Source organism: Oncorhynchus keta, chromosome 15 (genome assembly GCF_023373465.1).
Source record: "Oncorhynchus keta strain PuntledgeMale-10-30-2019 chromosome 15, Oket_V2, whole genome shotgun sequence".
NCBI classification, from domain to species: Eukaryota; Metazoa; Chordata; class Actinopteri; order Salmoniformes; family Salmonidae; genus Oncorhynchus; species Oncorhynchus keta.
Genome location: NC_068435.1, coordinates 979,559 through 995,757, shown reverse-complemented (window position 1 = coordinate 995,757; position 16,199 = coordinate 979,559). Strand labels below are relative to the sequence as shown.

Sequence of the window (16,199 nt, the reverse complement as noted above, 5' to 3'; positions counted from 1 at the left end):
TTACATGTTATTACACTCCTATTACATGTTATTACACTCCTATTACTCATATTGCATGTTATTACACTCCTATTACTCATATTACATGTTATTGCATGTTATTATACTCCTATTACTCATATTACATGTTATTACAGTCCTATTACATGTTATTACACTCCTATTACATGTTATTACAGTCATATTACATGCTATTACACTCATATTACTCCTATGACATATGTATGACATTTCAAGAATGTCTCACCTCCAGTCGTCTTTAGACAGGTTGTATAGTATGTTGATCTCATCATCGTCCTGTAGGAGGCGGTATGCTGCGCTGACATGGTGGCTCTCGAGGACAGACTGGTCGTTGTACAGGATCGCTGTGTCTGATCTGGAGACACGTTCATAGTGTCACCTAACATATTTTCTTCCATTGAGAAACACTGAATTACTATTATATTTAACTGTGTGTGGTGTTCATCGTCTCTTTCTCATCAGGTACCTATTCAGACCTGGAATGGACCCGTTAGATGGTCTGGATCTGTTATATCAATCATCTATTACCTGGTCTGGATCTGTTATATCAGTCATCTATTACCTGGTCTGGATCTGTTCGATCAGCAATCTATTACCTAGTCTGGATCTGTTAGATCAATCATCTATTACCTGGTCTGGATCTGTTATATCAGTCATCTATTACCTGGTCTGGATCTGTTAGATCAGTCATCTATTACCTGGTCTGGATCTGTTAGATCAATCATCTATTACCTGGTCTGGATCTGTTAGATCAGTCATCTATTACCTGGTCTGGGTCTGTTATATCAGTCATCTATTACCTGGTCTGGATCTGTTATATCAGTCATCTATTACCTGGTCTGGATCTGTTATATCAGTCATCTATTACCTGGTCTGGGTCTGTTATATCAGTCATCTATTACCTGGTCTGGATCTGTTATATCAGTCATCTATTACCTGGTCTGGATCTGTTATATCAGTCATCTATTACCTGGTCTGGATCTGTTATATCAGTCATCTATTACCTAGTCTGGATCTGTTATATCAGTCATCTATTACCTGGTCTGGATCTGTTAGATCAGTCATCTATTACCTGGTCTGGATCTGTTATATCAGTCATCTATTACCTGGTCTGGATCTGTTATATCAGTCATCTATTACCTGGTCTGGATCTGTTAGATCAGTCATCTATTACCTGGTCTGGATCTGTTAGATCAATCATCTATTACCTGGTCTGGATCTGTTAGATCAGTCATCTATTACCTGGTCTGGGTCTGTTATATCAGTCATCTATTACCTAGTCTGGATCTGTTATATCAGTCATCTATTACCTGGTCTGGATCTGTTATATCAGTCATCTATTACCTGGTCTGGATCTGTTAGATCAGTCATCTATTACCTGGTCTGGATCTGTTATATCAGTCATCTATTACCTGGTCTGGATCTGTTATATCAGTCATCTATTACCTGGTCTGGATCTGTTATATCAGTCATCTATTACCTAGTCTGGATCTGTTATATCAGTCATCTATTACCTGGTCTGGATCTGTTAGATCAGTCATCTATTACCTGGTCTGGATCTGTTATATCAGTCATCTATTACCTAGTCTGGATCTGTTATATCAGTCATCTATTACCTAGTCTGGATCTGTTATATCAGTCATCTATTACCTGGTCTGGATGTGGAAATTGTTGGTGGTTCCAGTGTGTTCGTAGTCGTGAACCGCTGCTGCAAAGATCATCGCAAAGATCTCTAGCTCTGTCAACCAATGCTGCGCCCGACACCGTAGAAAGAGACCATAAAGAAAGAATAGAAAGGGAGAAGAGGGTGTGGAAATGACAAACTGAACAGTTGAACATTACATTCTGTTCTATCAATCTCCTGTTCTATCAATCTCCTGTTCTATCAGTCTCCTGTTCTATCAGTCTCCTGTTCTATCAGTCTCCTGTTCTATCAGTCTCCTGTTCTATCAGTCTCCTGTTCTATCAGTCTCCTGTTCTATCAGTCTACTGTTCTATCATTCTCCTGTTCTATCAGTCTCCTGTTCTATCAGTCTCTCAGCCAGTTGAACATTACATTCTGTTCTATCAGTCTCCTGTTCTATCAGTCTCCTCTTCTATCAGTCTCCTGTTCTATCAGTCTCCTCTTCTATCAGTCTCCGCTTCTATCAGTCTCTCAGCCAGTTGAACATTACATTCTGTTCTATCAGTCTCCTGTTCAATCAGTCTCCTGTTCTATCAGTCTCCTGTTCTATCAATCTCCTGTTCTATCAGTCTCCTGTTCTATCAGTCTCCTCTTGTATCAGTCTCCTGTTCTATCAGTCTTATGTTCTCTCAATCTCCTGTTCTATCAGTCTCATGTTCTATCAGTCTCCAGTTCTATCAGTCTCCTGTTCTACCAGTCTCCTGTTCTATCAGTCTCCTGTTCTATCAGTCTCCTGTTCTATCAATCCCCTGTTCTATCAGTCTCCTGTTCTATCAGTCTCCTGTTCTATCAATCCCCTGTTCTATCAGTCTCCTGATCTATCAATCTCCTGTTCTATCAGTCTCCTGTTATATCAGTCTCCTGTTATATCAGTCTCCTGTTCTATCAGTCTCCTGTTATATCAATCCCCTGTTCTATCAGTCTCCTGTTATATCAGTCTCCTGTTCTATCAGTCTCCTGTTCTATCAATCCCCTGTTCTATCAGTCTCCTGTTATATCAGTCTCCTGTTCTATCAGTCTCCTGTTATATCAGTCTCCTGTTCTATCAGCCTCCTGTTCTATCAGTCTCCTGTTCTATCAGTCTCCTGTTCTATCAGCCTCCTGTTCTATCAGTCTCCTGTTCTATCAGTCTCCTGTTCTATCAGTCTCCTGTTCTATCAGCCTCCTGTTCTATCAGTCTCCTGTTCTATCAGTCTCTTGTTCTATCAATCTCCTGTTCTATCAGTCTCCTGTTCTATCAGTCTCCTGTTCTATCAGTCTCCTCTTGTATCAGTCTCTCAGCCAGTTAAACATTACATTCTGTTCTATCAGTCTCCTGTTCTATCAGTCTCCTGTTCTATCAGTCTCTCAGCCAGTTGAACATTACATTCTGTTCTCTCAATCTCCTGTTCTATCAGTCTCATGTTCTATCAGTCTCCAGTTCTATCAGTATCCTGTTCTACCAGTCTCCTGTTCTAACAGTCTCCTGTTCTATCAGTCTCCTGTTCTATCAGTCTCCTGTTCTATCAATCCCCTGTTCTATCAGTCTCCTGATCTATCAATCTCCTGTTCTATCAGTCTCCTGTTATATCAGTCTCCTGTTCTATCAGTCTCCTGTTCTATCAGTCTCCTGTTATATCAGTCTCCTGTTATATCAGTCTCTCAGTCAGTTGGACATAATATCCTGTTCTATCAATCTCCTGTTCTATCAGTCTCCTGTTCTATCAGTCTCCTGTTCTATCAATCTCCTGTTCTATCAGTCTCCTGTTCTATCAGTCTCCTGTTCTATCAGTCTCCTGTTCTATCAGTCTCCTGTTCTATCAATCTCCTGTTCTATTAGTCTCCTGTTCTATCAGTCTCCTGTTCTATCAGTCTCCTCTTGTATCAGTCTCTCAGCCAGTTGAACATTACATTCTGTTCTATCAGTCTCCTGTTCTATCAGTCTCCTGTTCTATCAATCTCCTGTTCTATCAGTCTCATGTTCTATCAATCCCCTGTTCGATCAGTCTCCTGATCTATCAATCTCCTGTTCTATCAGTCTCCTGTTCTATCAGTCTCCTGTTCTATCAGTCTCCTGTTCTATCAGTCTCCTGTTAAATAAGTCTCCTGTTCTATCAGTCTCCTGTTCTATCAGTCTCCTGTTCTATCAGTCTCCTGTTCTATCAGTCTCCTGTTCTATCAGTCTCCTGATCTATCAATCTCCTGTTCTATCAGTCTCCTGTTATATCAGTCTCCTGTTCTATCAGTCTCCTGTTATATCAGTCTCCTGTTCTATCAGCCTCTTAGTCAGTTGAACATTATATTCTGTTCTATCAGTCTCCTATTAAATAAGTATCCTGTTCAATCAGTCTCCTGTTCTATCAGTCTCCTGTTCTATCAGTTTCCTATTCAATCAGTCAAGAGGCTTCTAAACTCCCAAGCCATAAGACTCCTGAACATCTCGTCAAATGGCTACCCAGACTATTCACATTGCCCCCCTCCCCCACACCGCTGCTACTCTCTGTTGTTATCATCTATGCATAGTCCCTTGGGTACACTGCAGCATCCACCAAGGGGCTCTTGCTGCCAAGGGAACGCCTGACAGCTTTTTGACACTACAGTGAAAATGGTTAACTTTGTTATAGCAAGGCCAGAGAACACTTGTATATTTTGTGCATTTTTTATTTATTTTTAGTTAAGAACAAATTCTTATTTTCAATGATGACCTCGGAACAGTGGGTTAACTGCCTGTTCAGGGGCAGAACGACAGATTTGTACCTTGTCAGCTCAGGGATTTGAACTTGCAACCTTCTGGTTATTAGTCCAACACTCTAACAACTAAGCTACCTTGCCACCCCCTATTATGCAATGATATGGGCAGCAACCATGTAACGCTTTTACAACATACAGAAGTGCGCTGGTTATCAAGGGGCAAAGTGTTGGCACGTTTTTTAATTGAGAGACAAGCTTAAAGTTTTCTTGACTGACCATAATTTCCCCCACCATAAGACCCCTGAACATCAGGCTTCTAAACAGCTTCTATCCCCAAGCAATAAGACCCCTGAACATCAGGCTTCTAAAACAGCTTCAATCCCCAAGCCATAAGACCCCTGAACATCAGGCTTCTAAAACAGCTTCAATCCCCAAGCCATAAGACCCTGAACATCAGGCTTCTAAAACAGCTTCAATCCCCCAAACCATAAGACCCTGAACATCAGGCTTCTAAAACAGCTTCAATCCCCAAGCCATAAGACCCTGAACATCAGGCTTCTAAAAACAACTTCAATCCCCAAGCCATAAGACCCTGAACATCAGGCTTCTAAAACAGCTTCAATCCCCAAGCCATAAGACCCTGGACATCAGGCTTCTAAAACAGCTTCAATCCCCAAGCCATAAGACTGCAGAACATCAGGCTACAAAACAGCTTCAATCCCCAAGCCATAAGACTGCAGAACATCAGGCTTCTAAACAGCTTCTATCCCCAAGCCATAAGACTGCAGAACATCAGGCTTCTAAACAGCTTCAATCCCCAAGCCATAAGACTGCAGAACATCAGGCTTCTAAACAGCTTCTATCCCCAAGCCATAAGACTGCAGAACATCAGGCTTCTAAACAGCTTCTATCCCCAAGCCATAAGACTGCAGAACATCAGGCTTCTAAACAGCTTCTACCCCCAAGCCATAAGACTGCAGAACATCAGGCTTCTAAACAGCTTCTACCCCCAAGCCATAAGACTCCTGAACAACTAATCAAATGGCTACCCAGACTATTCACATTGCCCCTCCCTTTTACGCTGCTGATACTCTGTTATTATCTATGCAAAGTCAATTTAATAAATCTCCCTACATGTACATACTACCACAATTACTTTAACTAACCTGTGCCCCCGCACATTGACTCTGTACTGGTATATCGTCTCCACACTGACTCTGTACCGTAATACCCTGTATATAGCCTCCACATTGACTCTGTACCGTAATACCCTGTATATAGCCTCCACATTGACTCTGTACTGGTACCCCCTGTATATCGTCTCCACACTGACTCTGTACCGTAATACCCTGTATATAGCCTCCACATTGACTCTGTACTGGTACCCCCTGTATATAGCCTCCACATTGACTCTGTACCGTAATACCCTGTATATAGCCTCCACATTGACTCTGTACTGGTACCCCCTGTATATCGTCTCCACACTGACTCTGTACCATAATACCCTGTATATAGCCTCCACATTGACTCTGTACCGGTGCCCCCTGTATATAGCCTACACATTGACTCTGTACCGGTACCCCCTGTATATAGTCTCCACATTGACTCTGTACCAGTACCCCCTGTATATAGCCTCCACATAGACTCTGTACCGGTACCCCCTGTATATAGCCTCCACATTGACTCTGTACCGGTACCCCCTGTGTATAGCCTCCACATTGACTCTGTACCGGTACCCCCTGTATATAGCCTCCACATTGACTCTGTACCGGTACCCCCTGTATATAGTCTCCACATTGACTCTGTACCGGTACCTGCTGTATATAGTCTCCACATTGACTCTGTACCGGTACCCCCTGTATATAGCCTCCACATAGACTCTGTACCATAACACCCTGTATATAGCCTCCACATTGACTCTGTACTGGTACCCCCTGTATATAGTCTCCACATTGACTCTGTACCATAATACCCTGTATATAGCCTCCACATTGACTCTGTACCGGTATCTCCTGTATATAGTCTCCACATTGACTCTGTACCGGTACCCCCTGTATATAGCCTCCACATTGACTCTGTACCGGTACCCCCCTGTATATAGCCTCCACATTGACTCTGTACCGTAATACCCTGTATATAGTCTCCACACTGACTCTGTACCATAATACCCTGTATATAGTCTCCACATTGACTCTGTACCGGTACCCCCTGTATATACCCTCCACATTGACTCTGTACCGGTACCCCCCTGTATATAGCCTCCACATTGACTCTGTACTGGTACCCCCTGTATATAGTCTCCACATTGACTCTGTACCATAATACCCTGTATATAGTCTCCACATTGACTCTGTACCGGTACCCCCTGTATATAGCCTCCACATTGACTCTGTACCGGTACCCCCTGTATATAGCCTCCACATTGACTCTGTACCGGTACCCCCTGTATATAGCCTCCACATTGACTCTGTACCGGTACCCCCCTGTATATAGCCTCCACATTGACTCTGTACCATAATACCCTGTATATAGCCTCCACATTGACTCTGTACCGTAATATCCTGTATATAGCCTCCACATTGACTCTGTACCGTAATACCCTGTATATAGTCTCCACATTGACTCTGTACCGGTATCTCCTGTATATAGTCTCCACATTGACTCTGTGCCGGTACCCCCTGTATATAGCCTCCACATTGACTCTGTACCGGTACCCCCCTGTATATAGCCTCCACATTGACTCTGTGCCGTAATACCCTGTATATAGTCTCCACACTGACTCTGTACCATAATACCCTGTATATAGTCTCCACATTGACTCTGTACCGGTACCCCCTGTATATACCCTCCACATTGACTCTGTACCGGTACCCCCCTGTATATAGCCTCCACATTGACTCTGTACTGGTACCCCCTGTATATAGTCTCCACATTGACTCTGTACCATAATACCCTGTATATAGTCTCCACATTGACTCTGTACCGGTACCCCCTGTATATAGCCTCCACATTGACTCTGTACCGGTACCCCCTGTATATAGCCTCCACATTGACTCTGTACCGGTACCCCCTGTATATAGCCTCCACATTGACTCTGTACCGGTACCCCCCTGTATATAGCCTCCACATTGACTCTGTACCATAATACCCTGTATATAGCCTCCACATTGACTCTGTACCGTAATATCCTGTATATAGCCTCCACATTGACTCTGTACCGTAATACCCTGTATATAGTCTCCACATTGACTCTGTACCGTGATACCCTGTATATAGTCCCCACATTGACTCTGTACCGTAACACCCTGTATATAGCCTCCACATTGACTCTGTACCGTAATACCCTGTATATAGTCCCCACATTGACTCTGTACCGTAATACCCTGTATATAGCCTCCACATTGACTCTGTACCGGTACCCCCTGTATACATTGACTCTGCCTCCACATTGACTCTGTACCGTAATACCCTGTATATAGCCTCCACATTGACTCTGTACCGTAATACCCTGTATATAGCCTCCACATTGACTCTGTACCGTAATACCCTGTATATAGCCCCACATTGACTCTGTGCCGTAACACCCTGTATATAGCCTCCACATTGACTCTGTACCGTAATACCCTGTATATAGCCTCCACATTGACTCTGTGCCGTAATACCCTGTATATAGCCTCCACATTGACTCTGTACCGTAATACCCTGTATATAGCCTCCACATTGACTCTGTACCGTAATACCCTGTATATAGCCTCCACATTGACTCTGTACGTAATACCCTGTATATAGCCTCCACATTGACTCTGTACCGTAATACCCTGTATATAGTCCCCACATTGACTCTGTGCCGTAACACCCTGTATATAGCCTCCACATTGACTCTGTACCGTAATACCCTGTATATAGCCTCCACATTGACTCTGTACCGTAATACCCTGTATATAGCCTCCACATTGACTCTGTACCGTAATACCCTGTATATAGCCTCCACATTGACTCTGTACCGGTACCCCCTGTATATAGCCTCCACATTGACTCTGTGCCGTAATACCCTGTATATAGCCTCCACATTGACTCTGTGCCGTAATACCCTGTATATAGCCTCCACATTGACTCTGTACCGTAATACCCTGTATATAGTCCCACATTGACTCTGTACCGTAACACCCTGTATATAGCCTCCACATTGACTCTGTGCCGTAATACCCTGTATATAGCCTCCACATTGACTCTGTGCCGTAATACCCTGTATATAGCCTCCACATTGACTCTGTGCCGTAATACCCTGTATATAGCCTCCACATTGACTCTGTGCCGTAATACCCTGTATATAGCCTCCATTGACTCTGTACCGTAATACCCTGTATATAGCCTCCACATTGACTCTGTACCGTAATACCCTGTATATAGCCTCCACATTGACTCTGTACCGTAATACCCTGTATATAGTCTCACATTGACTCTGTACCGTAATACCCTGTATATAGCCTCCACATTGACTCTGTACCGTAATACCCTGTATATAGCCTCCACATTGACTCTGTACCGTAATACCCTGTATATAGCCTCCACATTGACTCTGTACCGTAATACCCTGTATAGCCTCCACATTGACTCTGTACCGTAATACCCTGTATATAGCCTCCACATTGACTCTGTACCGTAATACCCTGTATATAGCCTCCACATTGACTCTGTACCGTAATACCCTGTATATAGCCTCCACATTGACTCTGTACCGTAATACCCTGTATATAGTCTCACATTGACTCTGTACCGTAATACCCTGTATATAGTCCCCACATTGACTCTGTGCCGTAACACCCTGTATATGCCTCCACATTGACTCTGTGCCGTAATACCCTGTATATAGCCTCCACATTGACTCTGTACCGTAATACCTGTATATAGCCTCCACATTGACTCTGTACCGTAATACCCTGTATATAGCCTCCACATTGACTCTGTGCCGTAATACCCTGTATATAGTCCCACATTGACTCTGTACCGTAATACCCTGTATATAGCCTCCACATTGACTCTGTGCCGTAATACCCTGTGTAGCCTCCACATTGACTCTGTACCGTAATACCCTGTATATAGCCTCCACATTGACTCTGTACCGTAATACCCTGTATATAGCCTCCACATTGACTCTGTACCGTAATACCCTGTATATAGCCTCCACATTGACTCTGTGCCGTAATACCCTGTATATAGTCCCACATTGACTCTGTACCGTAATACCCTGTATATAGCCTCCACATTGACTCTGTACCGGTACCCCCTGTATATAGCCTCCACATTGACTCTGTACAATACCCTGTATATAGCCTCCACATAGATCTGTGCCGTAATACCCTGTATATAGCCTCCACATTGACTCTGTACCGTAATACCCTGTATATAGTCCCCACATTGACTCTGTACCGTAACACCCTGTATATAGCCTCCACATTGACTCTGTGCCGTAATACCCTGTATATAGCCTCCACATTGACTCTGTGCCGTAATACCCTGTATATAGCCTCCACATTGACTCTGTGCCGTAATACCTGTATATAGCCTCCACATTGACTCTGTGCCGTAATACCCTGTATATAGCCTCCACATTGACTCTGTACCGTAATACCCTGTATATAGCCTCCACATTGACTCTGTACCGTAATACCCTGTATATAGTCCCCACATTGACTCTGTACCGTAACACCCTGTATATAGCCTCCACATTGACTCTGTACCGTAATACCCTGTATATAGCCTCCCATTGACTCTGTTGCCGTAATACCCTGTATATAGCCTCCACATTGACTCTGTACCGTAATACCCTGTATATAGTCTCCACATTGACTCTGTACCGTAATACCCTGTATATAGCCTCCATTGACTCTGTGCCGTAATACCCTGTATATAGCCTCCACATTGACTCTGTGCCGTAATACCCTGTATATAGCCTCCACATTGACTCTGTGCCGTAATACCCTGTATATAGCCTCCACATTGACTCTGTGCCGTAATACCCTGTATATAGCCTCCACATTGACTCTGTACCGTAATACCCTGTATATAGCCTCCACATTGACTCTGTACCGTAATACCCTGTATATAGCCTCCACATTGACTCTGTACCGTAATACCCTGTATATAGTCTCACATTGACTCTGTGCCGTAATACCCTGTATATAGTCCCCACATTGACTCTGTACCGTAACACCCTGTATATAGCCTCCACATTGACTCTGTGCCGTAATACCCTGTATATAGCCTCCACATTGACTCTGTGCCGTAATACCCTGTATATAGCCTCACATTGACTCTGTACCGTAATACCCTGTATATAGCCTCCACATTGACTCTGTACCGTAATACCCTGTATATAGTCCCCACATTGACTCTGTACCGTAATACCCTGTATATAGCCTCCACATTGACTCTGTACCGTAATACCCTGTGTATAGCCTCCACATTGACTCTGTACCGTAATACCCTGTATATAGCCTCCACATTGACTCTGTACCGTAATACCCTGTATATAGCCTCCACATTGACTCTGTACCGTAATACCCTGTATATAGCCTCCACATTGACTCTGTACCGTAATACCCTGTATATAGTCCCCACATTGACTCTGTACCGTAATACCCTGTATATAGCCTCCACATTGACTCTGTACCGGTACCCCCTGTATATAGCCTCCACATTGACTCTGTACCGTAATACCCTGTATATAGCCTCCACATAGATCTGTGCCGTAATACCCTGTATATAGCCTCCACATTGACTCTGTACCGTAATACCCTGTATATAGTCCCCACATTGACTCTGTACCGTAACACCCTGTATATAAGCCTCCACATTGACTCTGTACCGTAATACCCTGTATATAGCCTCCACATTGACTCTGTACCGTAATACCCTGTATATAGCCTCCACATTGACTCTGTACCGTAATACCCTGTATATAGCCTCCACATTGACTCTGTACCGTAATACCTGTATATAGCCTCCACATTGACTCTGTACCGTAATACCCTGTATATAGCCTCCACATTGACTCTGTACCGTAATACCCTGTATATAGTCCCCCATTGACTCTGTACCGTAACACCCTGTATATAGCCTCCACATTGACTCTGTACCGTAATACCCTGTATATAGCCTCCACATTGACTCTGTACCGTAATACCCTGTATATAGCCTCCACATTGACTCTGTACCGTAATACCCTGTATATAAGCCTCCACATTGACTCTGTGCCGTAATACCTGTATATAGCCTCCACATTGACTCTGTGCCGTAATACCCTGTATATAGCCTCCACATTGACTCTGTACCGTAATACCCTGTATATAGCCTCCACATTGACTCTGTACCGTAATACCCTGTATATAGCCTCCACATTGACTCTGTACCGTAATACCCTGTATATAGCCTCCACATTGACTCTGTACCGTAATTGACTTGCTAATTGTTTACTCATGTGTAACTCTGTGTTGTCTGTTCACACTGCTATGCTTTATCTTGGCCAGGTCGCAGTTGCAAATGAGAACTTGTTCTCAACTAGCTACCTGGTTAAATAAGGTGAAATAAAATTAAAATTAAAAATAAAACTAAAAAATACCCTGTGTATAGCCTCCACATTGACTCTGTACCGTAACACCCTGTATATAGCCTCACATTGACTCTGTACCGTAACACCCTGTATATAGTCCCACATTGACTCTGTACCGTAATACCCTGTGTATAGCCTCCACATTGACTCTGTACCGTAACACCCTGTATATAGCCTCCACATTGACTCTGTACCGTAATACCCTGTATATAGCCTCCACATTGACTCTGTGCCGTAATACCCTGTATATAGTCCCACATTGACTCTGTGCCGTAATACCCTGTGTATAGCCTCCACATTGACTCTGTACCGTAACACCTGTATATAGTCCCACATTGACTCTGTGCCGTAATACCCTGTGTATAGCCTCCACATTGACTCTGTACCGTAACACCCTGTATATAGCCTCCACATTGACTCTGTACCGTAATACCCTGTGTATAGCCTCCACATTGACTCTGTACCGTAATACCCTGTATATAGCCTCCACATTGACTCTGTACCGTAATACCCTGTATATAGCCTCCACATTGACTCTGTACCGTAATACCCTGTATATAGTCCCCACATTGACTCTGTACCGTAATACCCTGTATATAGCCTCCACATTGACTCTGTACCGGTACCCCCTGTATATAGCCTCCACATTGACTCTGTACCGTAATACCCTGTATATAGCCTCCACATAGATCTGTACCGTAATACCCTGTATATAGCCTCCACATTGACTCTGTACCGTAATACCCTGTATATAGTCCCCACATTGACTCTGTACCGTAACACCCTGTATATAGCCTCCACATTGACTCTGTACCGTAATACCCTGTATATAGCCTCCACATTGACTCTGTACCGTAATACCCTGTATATAGCCTCCACATTGACTCTGTACCGTAATACCCTGTATATAGCCTCCACATTGACTCTGTACCGTAATACCCTGTATATAGCCTCCACATTGACTCTGTACCGTAATACCCTGTATATAGCCTCCACATTGACTCTGTACCGTAATACCCTGTATATAGTCCCCACATTGACTCTGTACCGTAACACCCTGTATATAGCCTCCACATTGACTCTGTACCGTAATACCCTGTATATAGCCTCCACATTGACTCTGTACCGTAATACCCTGTATATAGCCTCCACATTGACTCTGTACCGTAATACCCTGTATATAGCCTCCACATTGACTCTGTGCCGTACCCCCTGTATATAGCCTCCACATTGACTCTGTGCCGTAATACCCTGTATATAGCCTCCACATTGACTCTGTACCGTAATACCCTGTATATAGCCTCCACATTGACTCTGTACCGTAATACCCTGTATATAGTCCCCACATTGACTCTGTGCCGTAACACCCTGTATATAGCCTCCACATTGACTCTGTACCGTAATACCCTGTATATAGCCTCCACATTGACTCTGTGCCGTAATACCCTGTATATAGTATATACATTGACTCTGTGCCGTAATACCCTGTATATACTCTGTGTGCTCTGTAATACCCTGTATATAGCCTCCACATTGACTCTGTGCCGTAATACCCTGTATATAGCCTCCACATTGACTCTGTGCCGTAATACCCTGTATATAGCCTCCACATTGACTCTGTGCCGTAATACCCTGTATATAGCCTCCACATTGACTCTGTACCGTAATACCCTGTATATAGCCTCCACATTGACTCTGTGCCGTAATACCCTGTATATAGCCTCCACATTGACTCTGTACCGTAATACCCTGTATATAGCCTCCACATTGACTCTGTGCCGTAATACCCTGTATATAGCCTCCACATTGACTCTGTGCCGTAATACCCTGTATATAGCCTCCACATTGACTCTGTGCCGTAATACCCTGTATATAGCCTCCACATTGACTCTGTACCGTAATACCCTGTATATAGTCCCCACATTGACTCTGTACCGTAATACCTGTATATAGCCTCCACATTGACTCTGTACCGTAATACCCTGTATATAGTCTCCACATTGACTCTGTACCGTAATACCCTGTATATAGCCTCCACATTGACTCTGTGCCGTAATACCCTGTATATAGCCTCCACATTGACTCTGTGCCGTAATACCCTGTATATAGTCTCCACATTGACTCTGTACCGTAATACCCTGTATATAGCCTCCACATTGACTCTGTACCGTAATACCCTGTATATAGCCTCCACATTGACTCTGTGCCGTAATACCCTGTATATAGCCTCCCATTGACTCTGTGCCGTAATACCCTGTATATAGCCTCCACATTGACTCTGTACCGTAATACCCTGTATATAGCCTCCACATTGACTCTGTACCGTAATACCCTGTATATAGCCTCCACATTGACTCTGTACCGTAATACCCTGTATATAGCCTCCCATTGACTCTGTGCCGTAATACCCTGTATATAGTCCCCACATTGACTCTGTGCCGTAATGCCCTGTATATAGCCTCCACATTGACTCTGTGCCGTAATACCCTGTATATAGCCTCCACATTGACTCTGTGCCGTAATACCCTGTATATAGATCCTCCACATTGACTCTGTGCCGTAATACCCTGTATATAGTCCCCACATTGACTCTGTACCGTAACACCCTGTATATAGCCTCCACATTGACTCTGTACCGTAATACCCTGTATATAGCCTCCACATTGACTCTGTACCGTAATACCCTGTATATAGCCTCCACATTGACTCTGTACCGTAATACCCTGTATACCTCCACATTGACTCTGTATAATACCCTGCCTCCACATTGACTCTGTACCGTAATACCCTGTATATAGCCTCCACATTGACTCTGTACCGTAATACCCTGTATATAGTCCCCACATTGACTCTGTGCCGTAACACCCTGTATATAGCCTCCACATTGACTCTGTGCCGTAATACCCTGTATATAGCCTCCACATTGACTCTGTACCGTAATACCCTGTATATAGCCTCCACATTGACTCTGTACCGTAATACCCTGTATATAGTCTCCACATTGACTCTGTACCGTAATACCCTGTATATAGCCTCCACATTGACTCTGTGCCGTAATACCCTGTATATAGCCTCACATTGACTCTGTACCGTAATACCTGTATATAGCCTCCACATTGACTCTGTACCGTAATACCCTGTATATAGCCTCCACATTGACTCTGTACCGTAATACCCTGTATATAGCCTCCACATTGACTCTGTACCGTAATACCCTGTATATAGCCTCCACATTGACTCTGTACCGTAATACCCTGTATATAGCCTCCACATTGACTCTGTACCGTAATACCCTGTATATAGTCTCCACATTGACTCTGTGCCGTAATACCCTGTATATAGTCCCACATTGACTCTGTACCGTAACACCCTGTATATAGCCTCCACATTGACTCTGTACCGTAATACCCTGTATATAGCCTCCACATTGACTCTGTACCGTAATACCCTGTATATAGCCTCCACATTGACTCTGTACCGTAATACCTGTATATAGCCTCCACATTGACTCTGTACCGTAATACCCTGTATATAGTCCCCACATTGACTCTGTACCGTAATACCTGTATATAGCCTCCACATTGACTCTGTACCGTAATACCCTGTGTATAGCCTCCACATTGACTCTGTACCGTAATACCCTGTATATAGCCTCCACATTGACTCTGTGCCGTAATACCCTGTATATAGCCTCCACATTGACTCTGTACCGTAATACCCTGTATATAGCCTCCCACATTGACTCTGTACCGTAATACCCTGTATATAGTCCCCACATTGACTCTGTACCGTAATACCCTGTATATAGCCTCCCACATTGACTCTGTGCCGTACCCCTGTATATAGCCTCCACATTGACTCTGTACCGTAATACCCTGTATATAGCCTCCACATAGATCTGTACCGTAATACCCTGTATATAGCCTCCACATTGACTCTGTGCCGTAATACCCTGTATATAGTCCCCACATTGACCTGTGCCGTAACACCCTGTATATAGCCTCCACATTGACTCTGTACCGTAATACCCTGTATATAGCCTCCCACATTGACTCTGTGCCGTAATACCCTGTATATAGCCTCCACATTGACTCTGTACCGTAATACCCTGTATATAGCCTCCACATTGACTCTGTGCCGTAATACCCTGTATATAGCCTCCACATTGACTCTGTACCGTAATACCCTGTATATATGGCTCCACATTGACTC

At 43.7% G+C, this 16,199-nt stretch overlaps 1 protein-coding gene across 1 annotated transcript in view; it reads right to left on the bottom strand.

The window, feature by feature from the left end:
* The window catches only part of LOC127907720 (dual specificity calcium/calmodulin-dependent 3',5'-cyclic nucleotide phosphodiesterase 1C-like), a 167,978-nt gene that overhangs the window by 16,577 nt on the left and 135,202 nt on the right, over window positions 1–16,199 (bottom strand). Inside the window, exons 6-7 of the mRNA XM_052464301.1 lie at window positions 1,672–1,772; window positions 248–376 (exon numbers count right to left, since the gene is read on the bottom strand). Coding sequence (XP_052320261.1) covers window positions 248–376; window positions 1,672–1,772 — 230 coding nt within the window. The remainder of the gene's footprint in view (window positions 1–247; window positions 377–1,671; window positions 1,773–16,199) is intronic.